The sequence below is a fragment of the Geotrypetes seraphini genome, chromosome 4 (assembly GCF_902459505.1).
Source record: "Geotrypetes seraphini chromosome 4, aGeoSer1.1, whole genome shotgun sequence".
Lineage (NCBI taxonomy): Eukaryota > Metazoa > Chordata > Amphibia > Gymnophiona > Dermophiidae > Geotrypetes > Geotrypetes seraphini.
This window is the reverse complement of record NC_047087.1, coordinates 137,566,965-137,586,090: the sequence shown is the minus strand read 5'-3', so window position 1 is coordinate 137,586,090 and position 19,126 is coordinate 137,566,965. Positions and strand designations below refer to the sequence as shown.

At 41.0% G+C, this 19,126-nt stretch overlaps 1 protein-coding gene across 1 annotated transcript in view; it reads left to right on the top strand.

The window, feature by feature from the left end:
- Window positions 1-19,126, top strand: part of PWP2 (PWP2 small subunit processome component) — a 360,035-nt gene that overhangs the window by 250,108 nt on the left and 90,801 nt on the right. The window contains exons 13-15 of the mRNA XM_033941702.1: window positions 11,039-11,189; window positions 13,433-13,613; window positions 15,075-15,222. Of these exons, the coding sequence (XP_033797593.1) occupies window positions 11,039-11,189; window positions 13,433-13,613; window positions 15,075-15,222 (480 nt within the window). The remainder of the gene's footprint in view (window positions 1-11,038; window positions 11,190-13,432; window positions 13,614-15,074; window positions 15,223-19,126) is intronic.

The window sequence follows — 19,126 nt, the reverse complement described above, 5'->3', positions numbered from 1 at the left end:
CCTAGCGCACCTTCATAAAAGCAACCCTTAGTCTCAGGACCTCTCCCTGTATAGGGAGTGGACAAAGGCTCCTGCCAAATAGCTGTTTGCTGATCAAGAAAATGCTCATGGATAGGTAATACTATCAGCGCTTTAGGAAATTCAAGATACTTCAGAGCTTTCAAATATTTATCACGTGGATTTGGTTTATCTGAAGTAGCCAAAGAAAATTGTTTGGTCATCTTTTGAAGAAAAATGGGATAAGAAACATCTTCAGGAAGATCCAAATGCTCAAGAATTGGGGGGAGATAGATCTGAAAAAATCCCAGGTAAAGGGCGTTCAGACAGGAGAAGTGCCCTGCTGAGAGGTAGGAGGAACTGAAGCAGAGGAAGTTGCGTTAGACAGCGGATGAATAGTAGGAGTGGTGGATCTGGAACTTGTAGTGAAGGTTGTATAGAAGATAAAGGAGGTGTTGATTGTACTGCTTCTGAATGGTGAACATTAAGGAGCTCATATCAAAACTTAAATACGTCTATAAACCCGCTCAAGTTGGCACTTGAGAAATCTAAAAGACAGGTCATCCAAGTGTTGATAATTGAAATGGCTTTTTGGACATATCCAGGGACATTTTAGGCCTCTGAATCCCGCTATGTGCCCAGAACTGAGAGGGCATTTTTGGAGGAGTGGTTAGAGCAGGATGTGGGCCGACCTAGATTTAGTTGTCTTGAAGGGATAATCGAATGTTTGACGAGACTGCCTAAGCGAAACTTATATGTTGTGAGTTAGACAATGTAAAGACAGGTATAAGTGTCCAAAAGGTATTGAAAGTGACCAGATAACCACTGTAGAGACAAAGTAAAGACCCCTACACATTCCCCCCCGTGATCACTGACCCCCATTGCACCCCCACAAAGTTCAGCATAAAAATGTACATACCTGTCTCTGGAACATCAGCATCTGGTGTAGGAAAGCCTAGTAGAGTTGCACAGAGGTGGCTTAAGTAATCTGGGGGGTGGGCTAGTGAACCATAGAGAGAAGAACCCAGGCTCATAAGCCATTTTAACCACTACATTCATGGTGGAAAATGTGAGCCCATCAAAAAAACCCAAAACTCACTGTACTGCCATATAGGTGCCACCTGCAGCCATAAAGGCTATTGGGGTTGTAGACAGGTGGGTATAGTGGGTTTTGGGGGGTTGGGGGGGTTCACCATAACTTATAAGGGCGTTCTGGTGAGATGTTTATGATGTACCCCTTTTGTGAAGGTCACAGCAGTGCCCTGTAAGGTGCCCACTACTCTGTTGCTATGTTTGGGTGGCCAATTCATCACAATGCTGGCCCCTCCCACATCCAAAAGGTCTTGTTCTGGGCATTTGGAACTTGGACAAATTTTTGGTTGAGAATGTGGTATAAAGATAGACACGGTGGTGGTCTGGACAATCAAATGCCTAGACATATAGATAGACAATTTTTGAAAAAAAAAAAATTTTAGATGTACTTTTTGAGAATGGACATTTTACCACTGCCGACTTTGGATGGCTATCATCCTACATCCAAATCCCACTTAGACGTTTCTTTTGATTATGGTTATCCACATGTGGTATAGTTTGTTAAATTGAAAGTAGGAGTTGGCTCTAAAGTTAGAGCATTGTTATTGTGCATTGATTGTAAGCCATAGTTAGAAGCTAAAAATTGTCTCCATAATTCAGTAAATATAGGATGAGGTTGTGGAGGCGTCAGAACCTTAGTAGGAATAGGAATATATTGTGATGAAGGAGAAATGTGCTTTTGCTTACTGAGCTATTTAAAAAGATGGAAGTAGGTAATATCAAGTTTCAAGTTTATTTAAACTATTTGATATGATCGCAATATCCAAATCCAATGCGATTTACAAAAATTAAAAATAGAAAAAATAAAAAATCCAACAAACAGGACATTAAAAACAATTATAACATGAAATACAAGAGAGAGGGTGAGGGGCTAAAAAAATTGGATTTAAATATAATTCCAAAATAAATGAAAAAGGATGGGTAAGGAAACAAAAGGTTAGGGAACGTTACCTACTTAATTTCTACTTGACAGTGTTTCTTGTCCAGTTTAAAGTCCAGAATGAGGTCATATGATTTTAAATGAATCAGTTAAAAGCATCTTTAAACAGCCAACTTTTTAGTAGGCCTTTGAACTTGTTAAGTAATTTTTCTTTTCTTATGTTTAATGGAAGCGAGTTCCAAATTTGAGAAGCTGTGACAGAAAAGATCATATCCCTCCTTGAATAAATGAATTTTAATGAGGGAATTACTAACAAAGATTTTACAGGGATGTATGGTATTAGAAATCTTTCTAAGAATGCTGGGGCTTTATTTACTAATATTTTATGTGTGAGTAAAGCTATTTTGTAAGCAATTGTATGATTTACCGGTAACCAGTGATTTTCCTTTAACAATGGAGTTACATGATCAAATTTTTTTCTTTTCATGATTATTTTTATTGCGGTATTTTGGAGAATTTGTAGTCTACGCATTTCTTTTAAGGTAGCCCCTTTGTATAGGGCGTTGCAATAGTCAATTTTAGAAATGACTAGGGAATGTATTAAGATATTTAGTGATGATTTGTTGAGAAACGCGGACAGTGATCTAATATAAATAATAGTAAATATAAATGCTCCACTTGATAATTCTAAGAGCACTATTTCAACGGAAGAAAAAGCCTCAGGTATTATTTTGGCAGAGCATGAATGCTGAAACCTCCTCCACCCACATCATCAGCCAATAAACTTCCAAAGAGAATGTGCTGTTACCACTATTCTTCAATGCAGGTCTGAGATAGCTAGCTGCTAATATATATTGTGAAGGTATAAGTGATACAATGTTTCACGGTAAACAACCGTTTCTTCAGGGTTTTGTCAATTCCCACACACATCTGTGAAAACATACATACAATTGTTTTATGTATCTCCTTATAGTATCATGATGTCTAATGAATATATCTAGCTGTAATACTTACTACGTTGCTTGCTTTCTCACTTTCACCAGCGTCCTGTTGCTATAGTGGTATTCTCTTACTTAATTTGAACGAGAACTTCGCCAATCAATCTGCTCCACGTCATGTACATGGAGGACGTTGGCTGCTCTTCGCTGATTGGTTAGCTCAGCCTAAGCCATCCTGGATTGGTCTTCTCAGAAATGGATTGGATCCTGGATTGGTCTGAAGAAACGGTTGTTTACCATGAAATGTTGGCTAAAACATTGTATCACTTATACCTTCACAATATAAATTAGCAGCTAGCTATCTCAGTCCTGCATTAAAGAGTAGTGGTAACAGCACATTCTCTTTGAAAGTTTTTTGGTTAATTTGGGTGGAGGAGGTTTGAGCATTCATGCTCTGCCAAAATAATACCTGAGGCTTTTTCTTCCGTTGAGATAGTGCTCTTAGAATTATCAAGTGGAGCATTTATATTTACTTTTGCTTACTGAGGCATTTCTTCTTAGGAGGAGAAGGAGAAAGGTGGGAATCCTGAGCTAGATATCAGCAAAGGCACTAAAGATATAGAAGCAATAGTAGGATATGTACTCTTTCCAGTATGTGCTGGGTTCCAAGATGAGACTTCTAGTTTTGGTGGAGAATCATGGTGACTTGACGTCAAAGTAGAGGAGGGATCAGGTGAAGAGCGTTGGTACCGGGAGGTGGAGGAACTGTGATGCTGATGAGAGCTGCAGTGCCGGCACTGAGAAGATGCAGAAGATTTATTAAGGGAAACTTCAGAATAGCGGCATCGATGCTCCTGTTCTGAATGCCAACATTGAGATGATGGAAATCAACGTCAGTGTGTTGACGTTGAATGACCTGAAGATGCATGAGAGCATCTAGCACTATTGGAGGACTTCCTATGGGGAAGTGAACAATTATCCACAGCCACCGGTACCGAGGAAAGTGAAGAGGAGGCAGTTTCATTTAATTCAAGTCTTGCCTTTTTAAGCAGCAAGGACTCCGGCTTTGAAACTGAAAACTCAGCAATTTGGGCAGCAGGGGGGAGCTTTACAGCCACTAATGCCGGTTTAATATTGGTTGGATGTAAATCTGCTAAAGATGGAGCAGGCTGAATAGTCAAAATGTCACTGGTATGGGCATAAGAAGCTTCATGAAGTAAAAGTTTAAGCTTCTCCTCCCTCAAATTGAGGGACCTCTTAGTGAGACTGGCACAAGAGGAACAGTTGAAAGAGTTGTGACTGGAGCCCAAACATTTTAAGCAGGTTGTTAGCGACATCTTCGCTGAGCAAGTAGAACAACACTTAAGCCCCATTTTCTTTTTCCCATAATGAAAATAAAGACGAAATATAAAGACAAGGACGTTCTAGCTTCTGACCGCTGTGGCGGTTGAAAAATAACTGACAAGATTGGAACGTTCGAACAGACTCATTTAGGTGCTCGGCACAGATGTCGCCCATATGTGTGGATGTCTATCCTGCTTGTCCATGGAGAATGGCAAAGATACAGTCCAACCAATAGCTCAAACTTGATGAAACCTGCAGGCATTCTGGAGGCCAGAGAGCCCTGTGCCCTTAAGGTGTAACTCAACAGTGGCTAGTCAATCATATAATCCTGATGAAAGGGCAGCTTGTATGTATGTATTTCTCTCATCTCCATCAGTGAAAAGCTGTTGTCATTGATGATGACTTCCTGATACTTTCCTCTATTTGGGAGTAGACACTTCATTTTGAGGATTGTTTTTTGGAGGCTGGTGAGTGGGATGTCAAAGTTTTTGTCAACTCCTCCACAATCTCAAAACACTCTTCCAGCTCCAAAATTTCAGTAGTTCTTAGTGTTTAGCTCAAATATTAATGTAAATGGAAAGATTCAGTAATATTTGGAGCAGTTGGGTGAGAGTTCAGAAGCTTCTCCATTTCTCAAAAGTTTAGGTATAAAAGATCTCAGCAGATTTATGTTCTTGGATTATAGTGTACATTTTGGTTCTGATATTCTGCAACAGCAGTTGATTATCTTGAAAAATAGTGGAAGCAGGCAATTACTGATCTGGGAACCTCCATCCAATTTTGGTGCCTACTTAGGCTCCAGTATTCTCGATCAATGCAAACATTTGTTTTGGTATATGGTAAACAAAAGGCATGTATATCTTCGACTGTATGAATGATGTCTTACATGCCTTAATGAAGCTCTGGAAAACCAAAAAACTTGATATTGCATCTTCTCTATTTTTGAAATCATCCTACTTTTCTGTAGTTTTCTTTGTGATATCCTCATTTTTCTCCAGCTTCTTGAGATTTGTTTGGAAGATAGCGATGGCTCAATCTGTTCTCCAGTTTGAATCTGATTTTGAGAAACTGTTCTCTAAAACTCGTATTTCAGTCTTAATTTCATCAGCTGCTTTGGAAAGGCTCCTATAAAAAGTTTCAATTCTTGGAAAAAGTTCTATGAAGTCCACCTTGGTGACAGGCACCTCCAGAGTCTTCTTCTACTACTACTTAATTCTTTACTACTGCTAGATGCATACTCTTATCCCCTTCCAGAACCTTTGTCCATCAGGATGTCAACTTTGGGCATTCCAGGAAAGAGTGGAGAAATATGGCAGGGTATACTTGATGCAAGAGACCTGGGGAGAGGAGGAAGCGATATGGATCGCTCTGAAAAGAGAAGATGGAACTTCTATCTACGTGGGTGTAGTCTACAGACCTCCGACTCAATCGCAGCAAATTGATAAGGATCTGATTGTGGATATCCAAAAGTTTGGAAGTAAAGAGAAGGTGCTGCTGTTAGGAGATTTCAACCTGCCGGATGCGGGCTGGAATGTTCCATCTGCAGAATCAGAAAGAAGTAGGGAGATTGTGGTTACGTTTCAAGAGGCTCTGCTCAGACAAATGGTGACGGAACCCACGAGGGAAAAAGCAATATTGGATCTGGTTCTCACAAATGGGGAGAGTATCTCTAATGTTCGAGTAGGTGCTCACCTGGGAAATAGCGATCATCAAACAGTTTGGTTTGATATAACGGTTAAAGTGGAGAGCAGCCACACGATACTTAAAGTCCTAGCTTTCAAACGTACAAACTTTAATGATATGGGAGAGTATCTGAAGAAAGAGCTGTTAGGATGGGAGAACATAAGAGAAGTGGAAAGACAGTGGTCTAAGCTGAAAGGAGCGATAAAAATGGCTATGGACCTTTATGTGAAGAAAATCAATAAAAATAAGAGAAAAATGAAGACGATATGGTTCTCCAAACTAGTAGCAGAGAAAATAAAGGCGAAAGAGTTGGCATTCGTGAAATATAAAAAAACCCAAGAAGAGGAGTGCAGAAAGGACTACAGGGTGAAACTGAAAGAAGCCAAGAGAGAGATACGTCTGGTGAAAGCACAGGCGGAAGAACAAATGGCTAAAAATGTAAAAAAGGGAGACAAACATTTTTTCAGATATATTAGTAAAATGAAGAAGATGAAAAATGGAATTGCTAAACTAAAAGATGCTGGGAACCGATATGTGTAGAGTGATGAGGAAAAAGCAAATGTGCTAAACAAATACTTCTGTTCTTTGTTCACAGAAGAAAATCCTGGAGAAGGACTGAGATTGTCTGGCAAAGTTACACAAGAAAATGGAGTAGATTCTGCGGCATTCATGGAGGAGAGTTTTTATGAGCAACTTGAAAAACTGAAGGTGGACAAAGCGATAGGACCAGACGGGATCCATCCCAGGATACTGAGAGAGCTCAGAGAGGTTCTGGCGGGTTCTATTAAAGACTTATTCAACAAATCTCTGGAGACGGGAGTGGTTCCCGGGGATTGGAGGAGAGCAGATGTGGTCCCTATTCACAAAAGTGGTCACAGGGATGAAGCGGGAAACTACAGGCCAGTGAGCCTCACTTCGGTTGTTGGAAAAATAATGGAAGTGTTGCTGAAAGAAAGGATAGTGTACTTCCTTGAATCTAATGGGTTACAGGATTCGAGGCAACATGGCTTTACAAAAGGTAAATCATGCCAAACGAACCTGATTTAATTTTTTAATTGGGTGACCAGAGAGCTGGATCGAGGACATATGCTAGATGTAATTTACTTAGATTTCAGCAAAACCTTTGAAATGGTTCCTCATAGGAGGCTGTTGAACAAACTTGAAGGGCTGAAGTTAGGACCCAAAGTGGTGAACTGGGTTAGAAACAGACAGACGCCAGAGGGTGGTGGTTAATGGAAGTCACTCGGAGGAAGGAAAGGTGAGTAGTGGAGTCCCTCAGGGTTCGGTGCTGGGGCTGATCCTGTTCAATATGTTTGTGAGTGACATTGCTGAAGGGTTAGAAGGAAAAGTGTGCCTTTTTGCAGATGATACCAAGATTTGTAACAGAGTAGACACCGAAGAGGGAGTGGAAAATATGAAAAAGGATCTGCAAAAGTTAGAGGAATGGTCTAATGCCTGGCAACTAAAATTCAATGCAGAGTAATGTATTTGGGGATTAATAATCGGAAGGAACCGTATATGCTGGGAGGAGAGAAGCTGATATGCATGGACGGGGAGAGGGACCTTGGGGTGATAGTGTCCGAAGATCTAAAGATGAAAAAAACAGTGTGACAAGGCAGTGGATGCTGCCAGAAGGATGCTGGGCTGTATAAAGAGAGGAGTAGCCAGTAGAAGGAAGAAGGTGTTGATGCCCCTGTACAGGTCATTGGTAAGGCCCCACTTGGAGTATTGTGTTCAGTTTTGGAGACCGTATCTGGCGAAGGATGTAAGAAGACTTGAAGCGTTCCAGAGGAGGGCGACAAAAATGATAGGAGACGTATGAGGAGAGACTGGAAGCTCTGAATATGTATACCCTAGAGGAAAGGAGAGACAGGGGAGATATGATTCAGACGTTCAAATACTTGAAGGGTATTAACGTAGAACATAATCTTTTCCAGAGAAAGGAAAATGGTAAAACTAGAGAACATAATTTGAGGTTGAGGAGTGGTAGATTCAAGAACAATGTTATTAAGTTGTACTTTACAGAGAGGGTGGTGGATGCCTGGAATGCGCTCCCGAGAGAGGTGGTGGAGAGGAAAACAGTGACTAAGTTCAAAGAAACATGGGATGAACACAGAAGATCTAGAATCAGAAAATAATATTAAATATTGAACTAAGGCCAGTACATGGCCGTTTGGCGGAGGATGGCTGGTGAGTGCTTCAAAGGCTGGGAGGGTTTAGATGGGCTGGAGTAGGTTTTAACGGAGATGTCGACAGTTGGAACCCAAGCACACTACCGGGTAGAGCTTTGGGTTCTTGCCCAGAAATAGATAATACGATGGCCTCCTAGCCACTCAAGCTGCAAAATTGGATAACCAAATCTCCAACCTACTGTTAACCACCCCAGACTACAAGATTTTCAGAAAAGAAATAAAAACTATACTCTTCAAGAAAGCCCTGAAACAGTCCTAACCACACCTACTCTTAAAATCTCTTACTCTTAACAACACTTTTATCTATCAAATGTTATCTAAAAACCATAATTTCACCATATTCGTATCTCCTAAAGACCTCCACTTCCCTTTGGTAACTCTTTATCCAATGTTTATTACCTTAAAAAATTCTATGTCATCGCTTATTCTATTCCTTTTAATTTGAATGTAATTCTTGTTTTTAGTTTGAATGTAATCCGCCTTGAACCGCAAGGTAATGGCGGAATAGAAATTACCAATGTAATGTAATAAGAAGAAAGAAATTTAAATTGAATCAGGTTGGGCAGACTGGATGGACCATACGGGTCTTTATCTGCCATCATCTACTATGTATGTTACTTTACGTTTGTTACAGTTTTCAAGCTCCCTCATTCCTAATGTTTTTTCCCTTTTGATAGGTAGCATATGCTTTATGTAAAATTTTGTATTGTAATTCTTGTAAAGCTGCAATGGGAGTGAGTGCCAGTAGATCTTCAAACAACTGACTTGACTCCTCAGCAATGTCTAGTATCTATGTTTTTGCTAGTTGCTCTAAATAGGACAAATTTTTATCATCTCTCGTTAATTGGTACCATTGTGAAAGTCTTTTTAATTGATAGGGGGAAGATCTTCCTGTAGAAAGATTTTATCCGAGCTGTAAACTGTGTCAAATGTTTAGAAACAGCCAAAGGTGAATTAGGGGGAAGATCTTCCTGTAGAAAGATTTTATCCGAGCTGTAAACTGTGTCAAATGTTTAGAAACAGCCAAAGGTGAATTATTATGTAAGACCTTAAACTCTAGCAACAATATTTTAAAAATAATTCTGCAAACTACAGGGAGCCAATGAAGCCTTATAAGTTGGGATTTTAACATGATCCATTTTAGTCATTCCCCTAATCACTTGAGCAACAGAATTCTGGGCCACCTCCAAGCCCTTAACAAAATCTGGGGGAATGCCACAAAATAGAGCATTGCATTAATCCAAATGTGGCAATGCAAAACTTTGAATAACAACAAAAATGATCTGATAACAAGTGCTTAAGCCTTAAAACCAGTCTGAATTTAAAAAGACAGTTTTTTTGACTGCAAAGATTTGTTGCTTAACCTCTATTCAGAACTTCAATCTTATATAACCAGCAGCATCAGTACAGTAGAATTGGCTTGGACAGAATTTGATGTACAGTCTAAGAAAACTTTGGACCAAAATGAAACTGAAGTTCTGAGTGAATCTGACTAGAGAAATGTCCTTCATATCAACCCCGGTATATAATGTGAGAGTGGACTTATAAAAGTTTATAAGAAGATTGAAAATTAAGACTTTTTTTTATTTTTCAAGTAGTACTGAGAAATGGGCCGCGACATGGCAAATGAGGTTTAACATGGATAAGTGTAAGGTGATAACATGTCGGTAACAAAAATCTTATACACGAATACAGGATGTCTGATGTGGTACTCGGAGAGACCCCCTCAGGAAAGAGACTTGGGAGTACTGTTTGACAAGTCGATGAAGCCGTCCGCGCAATGTGTGGAGGCGGCGAAAAGGGTGAACAGAATGCTTGGAATGATTAAGAAGGGGATCACGAACAGATCGGAGAAGGTTATCATGCCACTGTACCGCGCCATGATATGCCCCCACCTGGAATTCTGCATCCAGAATTTGTTGCCATACTTGAAGGACACAGTACTACTCAAAAGGGTCCAGAGAAGAGCGACTAAAATGGTTAAGGGGCTGGAGGAGTTGTCATAAAGTGAGAGATTAGAGAAACTGGGCCTCTTCTCTCTTGAAAAGAGGAGATAAGAGGGGACATGATAGAAACATTCAAGATAATGAAGGGGATAGACTTAGTAGATAAAGACAGGTTTTTCACCCTCTCCAAGGTAGGGAGAAAGAGAGGGCACTCTCTAAAGTTAAGAGAATAGATTCGATATAAACTTAAGGAAGTTCTTCTCCCCGAGAGTGGTAGAAAACTGAAACGCTCTTCTAGAGGCTGTTATAGGGGAAAACACCCTCCAGGGATTCAAGATAAAGTTAGACAAGTTCCCGCTGAACCAGAACGTACGCAGGTAAGGCTAGTCTCAGTTAGGGCACTGGTCTTTGACCTAAGGGCCGCCGCGTGAGCGGACTGCTGGGCACGATGGACCACTGGTCTGACCCAGCAGCGGCAATTCTTATGTTCTTATATGTCGATGGTAAAACATAATAGCAAACGGAATCTGCCTGGTCATACAAATCCACTCATTCACACATATGATCAACTAGTGTTTAAAAATATCTCTCAACTTGAATGTAAGAACAGTATTTTATAACACCATTAAAACATAGAATGAAGCAATTAAGAGATTAAACTAAGATACAGTAGAATCTCAGGTAACCGGTTCTTGGTTAACTGGCACTCTCACACAAACAGCAAAAAAATCACCAGGAAAAAAAAGCCCCTGAATCAGCAGCGGCAGTGGTCCTTAGCTCTGTCAGGTTACATCATTCAGATGCAAGAATTTTTATCCTGTTGTTCTTGGATAACACCTACTAAAGGTAAGTAACTTTGTTGTCTTGCATAAGTGACTGTAAATATTTGTGTATATGTAAAATATACTCTAGGATTTTGACCGAAAGAAAATCTCTCTTCCAAATATTCTTCTTTTTGGGTAACAGGTTTTAGCAGGACATGAAGGCCCCATCAGCAGCATCAGCTTCAGCCCTTCAAAGACCATCTTAGCAACAGCTTCTTGGGATAAGAAAGTTAGACTATGGAATATGTCTGAAAGCTGGAGAACCAGAGAGACTCTCAGCCTAACTTCTGATGGTAACCATATTGCACTCTGTAATATTCTCTCTATTATACTAAACATACAGTAATAAAAATAAATGCCCTGTTGACCTCTATGCCAAACACACCAACAAAAAGCTTGAAGAAGTCTGGTGCTGCTTTTCTTTTGCTCTTTCTCAATACAATTGTTGCCTTTGATTTAGTGTGCTACAATACATTGTTATGTTAATTTAAGATATACTGGACATGAGGTGTGTGTTCTCTGGTAGTTTCTTCATGACTAACTGCATGCAGTAAGTCAGAGTTTGAACTGTTACATCTTATTGTCAGTCAGTAATGAGTGGCATACTACAAGGCTCTGCATTATAAGCTTTGCTGTTTAATATTTATGAACACTGTGACATACACAAGAAATTGGAGTGTATTACCATTTATATGCCAATGATATTACAGTTATGCACCTGTTACTATGTATGATCTACATCCATGTTTTACTCTTGATGATTGTTTGATTGGTCACCTCTTGGCTGGCCTAGCCTTCAATTATCAAAAGACTGAGGCACTCTTTGTTACCTGAGATGTTCTATTCATCCCCATTACACAATCCCATTAGGACAACCAGAAATTCCAATCTTTTTGCCTATCCAAGGATCACTGATTGCAAATACAGGTCCTTTCTGGACAGAACAGTTTCAAGCTAGCAAACAGCAGACCTGGCTAGGCAATTACATCAACAGAGCTAGGTTGACCTACAGCGCATTTCGGAAAGAAATTAAGACAGCACTGTTCAATAGATTTATCTCCTAATCTGCAACTATTTCTAAAACGATTAACACCATGCTGATAACTTGAGAAATATGTGTATTTTACTAATTGTATTCTGTAATTTTCTGACTGTACTGTGACATCTTCGCTATTTGTATTCTATAATTCGTTGATTGTCTAGCTCTCTTCACTGTAAACCGCCTAGAAGTCGTAAGATTGTGGCGGTATAGAAAAAATAAAGTAGTTATTATTATTATTCATTTCTTTCCCTCTCATACACATAGTTTGTGTTGATATTTTGGTATGTCAGGACAAAGACTTGAACTTGCGGCTTGAAGTTATTGAAATTACAAAATAGAGAATATATGAAAAGTTAAATAATTAGACCTGCCTTAACATTAGCTGATACCAAAAATCAGAACTTTAAAATCATCTCAAAACATATTCATAACAAAAATATGTGCTGAAAAATATAAATAAATAATATATATAGAGAAAGTGCTCAGAACCATAAAATAGCTCAAATTGTGAAAGGCAAATGAAAGTCCAGGTGCCCTGAAGAAACGGCTAAGATCCGTAAAACGTTGGCTGCTTGTGGGATACCATAAAAGTCTAGCACAATAATTAGCACTGTTTAAATCTCAATTCCTATTAAAAACCTTAGTGGCATAGGGTCATTCTAAACGGAAGTTTTTTGAGCCAATGATGTGGGTGGAGGTGCCAGATAAGACCTGAGGCTTTTTCTTCCGTTAGATTTGACCTGTCAGCTAACAAAGTGGAGTATTTGTTATTTATTTATTATATTTAATCCTACTTTCACCTATTGGATATTTATTACTCATATACATGCCTACATAAATCCACTGGTTCCACACATACACGTTTTTTTTCCTATGCTTGCTATAAACCATCTAGTCCGAAATCCATTGTCTTAGGCTACAGCTAACAGTCATTCATCCTTAGATTTCAATTCACTTCTTCTTAAGCATTTGTGTATTTCTCATATGACACCTGTACAACACTTTTTTCCCACTCTACTTATATACATTTGCCACTTGTTTTTCCTCATTTGCTGATCTAAATCTTTGAAGAAATTTTTCACTTCGCTATTCTGTTACTTTTTTCGGTTTTCTTATTGTGGATTCTCATTCCTTCTACTCATTGAAATGCTTTTCCAACTTTAATGATGAAGATGGATTCAAGCTCTTTATTTTAATATTTCAACACTGTTCATATACTTTGATTTGATGACACTGTTAATTAAGCCTGGAGGCATATTATAGTAGCTCAAAAGTAACTCTTTTTTGAAATCCGTTCCTCTTTTGGCTTGGGGAATGTATATGCTGATTCTTAAAAATAACTTGTGGGCATGGAGGAGTTTTTTTCAAGTGTCTCTAGAATATTTCTGCTATATCTTTATTTGGTGGTATTTTCACTGTAGAATTGTTTTGGGTTCTCTGTAAACAGCAAATTATGACATCGCTCTTTTCTGTTTTCTTCAATTCCCTGTGTAGTACTTGCTGTGGTCTTTCGACCAGATGGTAGGGAACTGGCTGTATCTACACTGGATGGTCAGATGACATTTTGGGATCCTGAAACTGCTTCCCAGACCGGCTGTATTGAAGGAAGACATGACATACAGATGGGAAGAAGACAGCTGGACAAGATCACTGCAAAGCAAGCTGCAAAAGGGAAGTAAGTGCAGAGTAGGCACAGTGAAGGCTAAGTAGGTAGTGCAGTGGTAAGATGAAGGCAGAGCAGGCAAGATTGGAGAGATGTGTATGCAGAGCTTGCAGAAATTTCTACAGGAATCCAGGCCCAAGTCTCAGCCTGCCTGTCCGACATTGCTGCTTGGATGTCTCACTGCCTTTTAAAACTGAACATGGCCCCGACTGAGCTTCTTATCTTTACACTTAGTCCCACCTCTCCTCTTTCCCAACTCTCTATTTCTGTGGATAACGTTCATCCTCCTGTTTTATCAGCTTGCAGCCTCTGAGTCATCTTTGACTCCTATATATCTACTTTCCCTCCTTTTCCATTACATCTGTTCATCAAATTCCTCTTTCTCTTGCCCAAGCTCTCCCCCTCTCTTTCTAAAATTTTTACCAGAGATTAATCACTTATCCACTCTTACCCAAAGCTTACTCATCCATTTCTCCACTTTATCCACTTTTACTCCCAGGCTTACTCATCCATTTCTCCCCACCTCTGCCCCCCCCCCTTTACAACCCCAAGCACATCTCATTTTGGCTTTTTCTATGTCCTTTCCCTTTCTCTTTCTTTTTCTGAGGCTCAACTTCCCAGACGCATCCTTTCATTCACCAAGGCCTTTTCTGTGCTCTCACCCTACTTAACTATGCCAGATACATGCATGCTCTTAGCACCCATTCATCCTTTTTCTCATCCCTTCTGAACCTGACACTTACACTCACTCTTTCTCTCTCCCCCACCCCATGAAGTATCTTTCTCTCTCTGTGCCCCTTGCTGTGAAGCATCTTTTTTTTTCTTTCTTTATTTCTCTCTCCCCGATGCAATACATAAAAATATAATAGTTGTCATACTAAGACAGACCGAACATAAGAATAGCCTAACTGGGTCAGACCAATGGTCCATCAAGCCCAGTAGCCCGTTCTCACGGTGGCCAATCCAGGTCACTAGTACCTGGCCAATCCAGGTCACTAGTACCTGGCCAAAACCCAAGGTGTAGCAATGTTCCATGCTACCAATACAAGGTTCATAAAGCTGAGTATGTTTCCAACAGTGTCCAACCCAGTCACTCTTCTGCCCCCACCACACAGTCTATTGCCTCATGTCTGTTGACCTCTTCCTTACACCTTTGCTGTCTTCCTGTGTTGGCAGCAATAAAAGTAACCACAAAATAGAAGGGTCCATCTCTCAGTATGTGATCCTGATATCCTAATATTGCTGCTAGTCCTATTCCTCTGACATAGTAAGTTCATGAGAGGGAGCAAGACTGCTATTGCTGTTGCATGAAACAAGAAGGCAGAAAGGACTTGGCAGCAGTGGTAATGGGACAAAGGAAAATGTTGATTTTGGCTTTACTTTGCCAACAGTTTTCAACCTCAAACAGGGGTCAAAACTGCAGCCCATAGGTACGGAACTGTTAATTTAAACCTCATCTCTGCTTTCTTCCAGGTCCTTCACCTCATTATGTTATTCTGCTGATGGTCAGTCCATACTGGTTGGGGGATCATCCAAATATGTATGCATATACTCCATTGAGGAGCAGATTCTCTTGAAGAAGTTTGAGATATCCTGCAATCTTTCTTTGGATGCAATGGAGGTATGTATAGTCATATATGATGCCTATAAGGCTATGAGTAGAAAGTGGAAGGAATTTACAAAATCACTGATAAAATAGTGCAGTAATATGAAACTAGTGGATTACAAGATTTGTAAGTGATATGGTTTCCCAGGGGAAAAATTTCCCAGGGGATAAATTATTTTGGATGAGCACAGTAGTAGATTGGGGGAGTGAGTGAGATGCAACAGACATGCCTACTTGGGTTTACTGGTCAGCAAACTAGTCGGCATGGGAATAAAATACAAACTGAGTGAAGAATGCATTTTGCAACAGTAGTTAGCAAATGGCCAGTGGGATCCACAATGGTTAAGGAAAAGTGACCAGCAGCATCCACAAGAATCATTGCTAAGCCAAGTTCTCTTCAGTGTCTTTATAAGTAATTTTGTAGAAAGGCTAGAAGGGAAAGAGTACCTGTTGGTGTACAGTATGAAAATCTACAAGGGTTGGCATGCCATAGGGTAAAAATGAGTTTAAAAATTATGTGTAAAGAAGAACATTGGCTCTGGAAATCAAGATGGCCTCGGAGATGGCCGCACGCAAAAAGTTATCTTCCTAAATTACCTCTGGAGAATGCCGCCGGTAACTTGCCTGTTTTCATAATGGCAAAGCAGAAGAGCGTTGTGGGCTGTGCCTCCAAAAGCCACAACACCTCGGCAGGGATTGACTCGTCACGGGGTGCAGGAGACACAGTCGACTGCAGAAGCAGTCCTGCAGCAAGCGGGTGAGCTTAGCAGGATAGGGCTTCGTTGAGCCCGGACCAACGTCAGGCCCCTCTCTAGCCCAGATTGGCCAGTCTCACACTGCAGTAGTTGGTCAGATCTCCTGGAAGAGAGGTGGAGATGCCAAGCCCTGGAGGAATGTCTGGGGGACCCTGTAGGGTTGGAAACCCAGACGGAAACTTAACAGCTGTTTCTAGCCTGGGGATTGAAGAAATACAAGAAGTTGGAGCAGAGACCTTACATTATGGAGATTTGGTGAAACCAGCCGTCTTAGAAGCCATTTGGAGAGCAATAGAAACCATGGACTCCAACCTGAAAAAAAGCTGTAACTGTGTTGAGAAATGATTATGGTCAGATTAGCTCTAGGGTGAATATCCACAGTGAACTAAACTAAACCTTAGGTTTGTATACCGCATTATCTCAACATTCGCAGAGCTCGACACGGTTAACAAGAATTAGGGTGGAAAGGAACTCCAGTGGAGGGAAAGATGAAGAGGAAATTTAGAGGACTAAAGTAAACAGAGAGGGAGGAAGAGTTACATTTTTGAGAATAACCAGGTTTTCAGATGTTTACGAAAGAGTTGGAAGGAGCTCAGATTCCTAAGTGGGGAGGTAAGGTTGTTCCAGAGCTCAGTGATTCTAAAAGGGAGGGAGGAACCTAGTTTTCCTACAAGCCTTTTAGAGAGGGAAAAGAAAGTTTATGTTTTTGGGTGGATCTGATGGAATTGGGGTGAGAGGAGTTCCAAGAAAGAGGAATAAAGGGGGGGGAGGATGCCGTATAGGATCTTGAAAGTAAGGCAGGCACATTTGAAGTGGACTCTGGAGATTATCGGAAGCCAGTGGAGCTTGGACAAAAGCGGTGAGACGTGGTCGAATTTGCTTTTTGCGAAGATAAGCTTAGCAGCGGCATTCTGAAGCCGCTGGAGTCTTTGAAGGTTTTTTTTTTGTTAGGCTTAGGTAGACAGAGTTGCAATAGTCCAGTCTGGAAAGGATGGTGGATTGGACAAGGACGGCAAAGTGTTTTTGATGGAAACAGGTTCTCACTTTCTTCAGCATGTGAAGGCTGAAGAAACATTTTTTTATTAGGGAGTTGAGGTGATCATTGAAGGAAAGTGTAGAGTCAATGATGACTCCCAGAATTTTACTTGAGTATTCAAGATGCAGAGTGGGGCCAGAGGACAGAGGGATGGAGGTGGGCAGTTGGTCCAATTTTGGGCCGAGCCAGAGAAGTTTTGTTTTGGATTCTTTCAGTTTCATCTGCACAATGTGGGCCCAGGATTGAAGGTTCGAAATACATGAGGATATGTTCGCAGAGAGGTTGGTGAGGTTCCGGTCGGTCTCAAGGAGGACAAAGATGTCATCTGCGTAAATGTAAAGTGTTTCAAGGGGGGAGAGATGGAGGAGTTTGAGGGAGGACATATAAATGTTGAAAAGGATAGGAGAGAGAGGTGAGCCTTGTGGGACTCCACAGATCGGGTTCCAGGGGGAGGAAGAAATGCCCTTCATGTTGACTGTGTAGGAGCGGAAGCGTAAGAACTTTGAGAACCAGTCAAGGACTGTGGAGTTAATGCCTATCTTGGTGAGTTGGTAAAGTAGGATATCATGATGGACGACATCAAAAGCTGCAGAGAGGTTGAATTGAAGGAGGACGGCGAACTTGTTGCGAGAATGGAGATGTTGAACTTTTGAGATTAAGGAGGTCAGAAGGGATTCGGTGCTGAAGTTGGGACTGAAGCCGTATTGGTAGGGTAGCAGAATGGTGAATTTTTCAAGGTAGGAAGATAGTTGAGTGGATATGATGGATTCTAGCATCTTGGTAAGGAGAGGAATGTTTGCTATTGGATGGTAGCTGGATGATGTAGAGGGGTCTAGATCAGGTTTTTTCAGTAATGGTGTTAAGGAGATATGGCCCATTTCTGGGGAGAATAGGCCCGAATGGAGGACGGAGTTTATGAGAATGGTAAGAGATGAGATGGCCTGAGGGGAAGTGTTCTCATAAAGGTAGGCAGGGAATGGATCTAAGGTACAATTGCAGGATTTCAGTTTGAGGCAGAAATTATGGACCAGGGATTCAGAGACAAGTTCGAAGGAAGACCAGGATCTGTCGGCTGGGATAGGGTAGGAGTCTGTAAGGTTAGGGTTGGGGGTCGATTGGAATCAGAGATTTGTAGGAGATTGCAGGAGGGACGGAGCGCCTCAAGGTGGACACCTTATCGCTGAAGAATTTTGCCAGAGACTCAGCTGAGAGGGAGGAGGGGAGGATGGAGGCATTTTTGGAGGTTAAGGAAAGCCAGATGTTAAATAATGTGCTCATCTGGTTGTTGGATTTGGAGATTTTGTCACCGTAGAAGTTTTTCCTTGCTTTTTTTAGAACAGTATTGTAGAATTTAATATTGACCCTCCAGGAGTGTCTGTCTGTAGGGGATTTAGATTTTTTCCATTTTCGTTCCAGAGCTCGGCATTTCTGTTTCAGTTCTCTGTGGTATGGGAGGTACCAAGGGGCCTTGCGGGAATAGGAGATGGTTTTAGTGGAGAGAGGGGCGAGGGATTGGAAGGTGGACTCGGAGAGGGCGACCCAGTTTTGCCAGTTTGTTTCTGCAGGTTTAGGGATGGGGAGAATTTGTCAAGAAAATTGGTCCAGAACAGATTGCTCGAGATTTTTTTGCAGAAGGTAATAGAATTTGAGGTGCGGGATGGGGGCTCAAAATGTGACATGAAGATTGGGAGGCAGAAAGCCCCTAGGAAGTGGTCGGACCAGGGGACGATTTCCCAGCGAATGTCAGTGGTTGAGATTTTGTGAGTAGTGAGATCCAGAAAACTGATGAGGTCTAGTGTGTGGCTTTTTTCGTGGGTAGGGGAGAGAGTGGGAGGGGGAAAGCCTAAAGAGGAGAGGAAGCTATTAAATTCGGATGCGTCCTTGCTGGTGACATCGTCAAGGTGGAGATTGATGTCTCAGATGATCAGTAATCTTTGAAATTTGAGGAAGGCATTTGTTATGGTTTCAAAGACGAGTTCGGAGGAATTGTTCCAAGGGGTAGGTGAGCGGTATAGGAGCAGGATACCCAGTGGATGAGGGTGGTATTCATCGTTAACTGAGGCTAGCATGTATTCTAGTGAGGAGAGGCTGCCCTTTTCAAGGAGCTGGACATCGAAGAATGATTTGA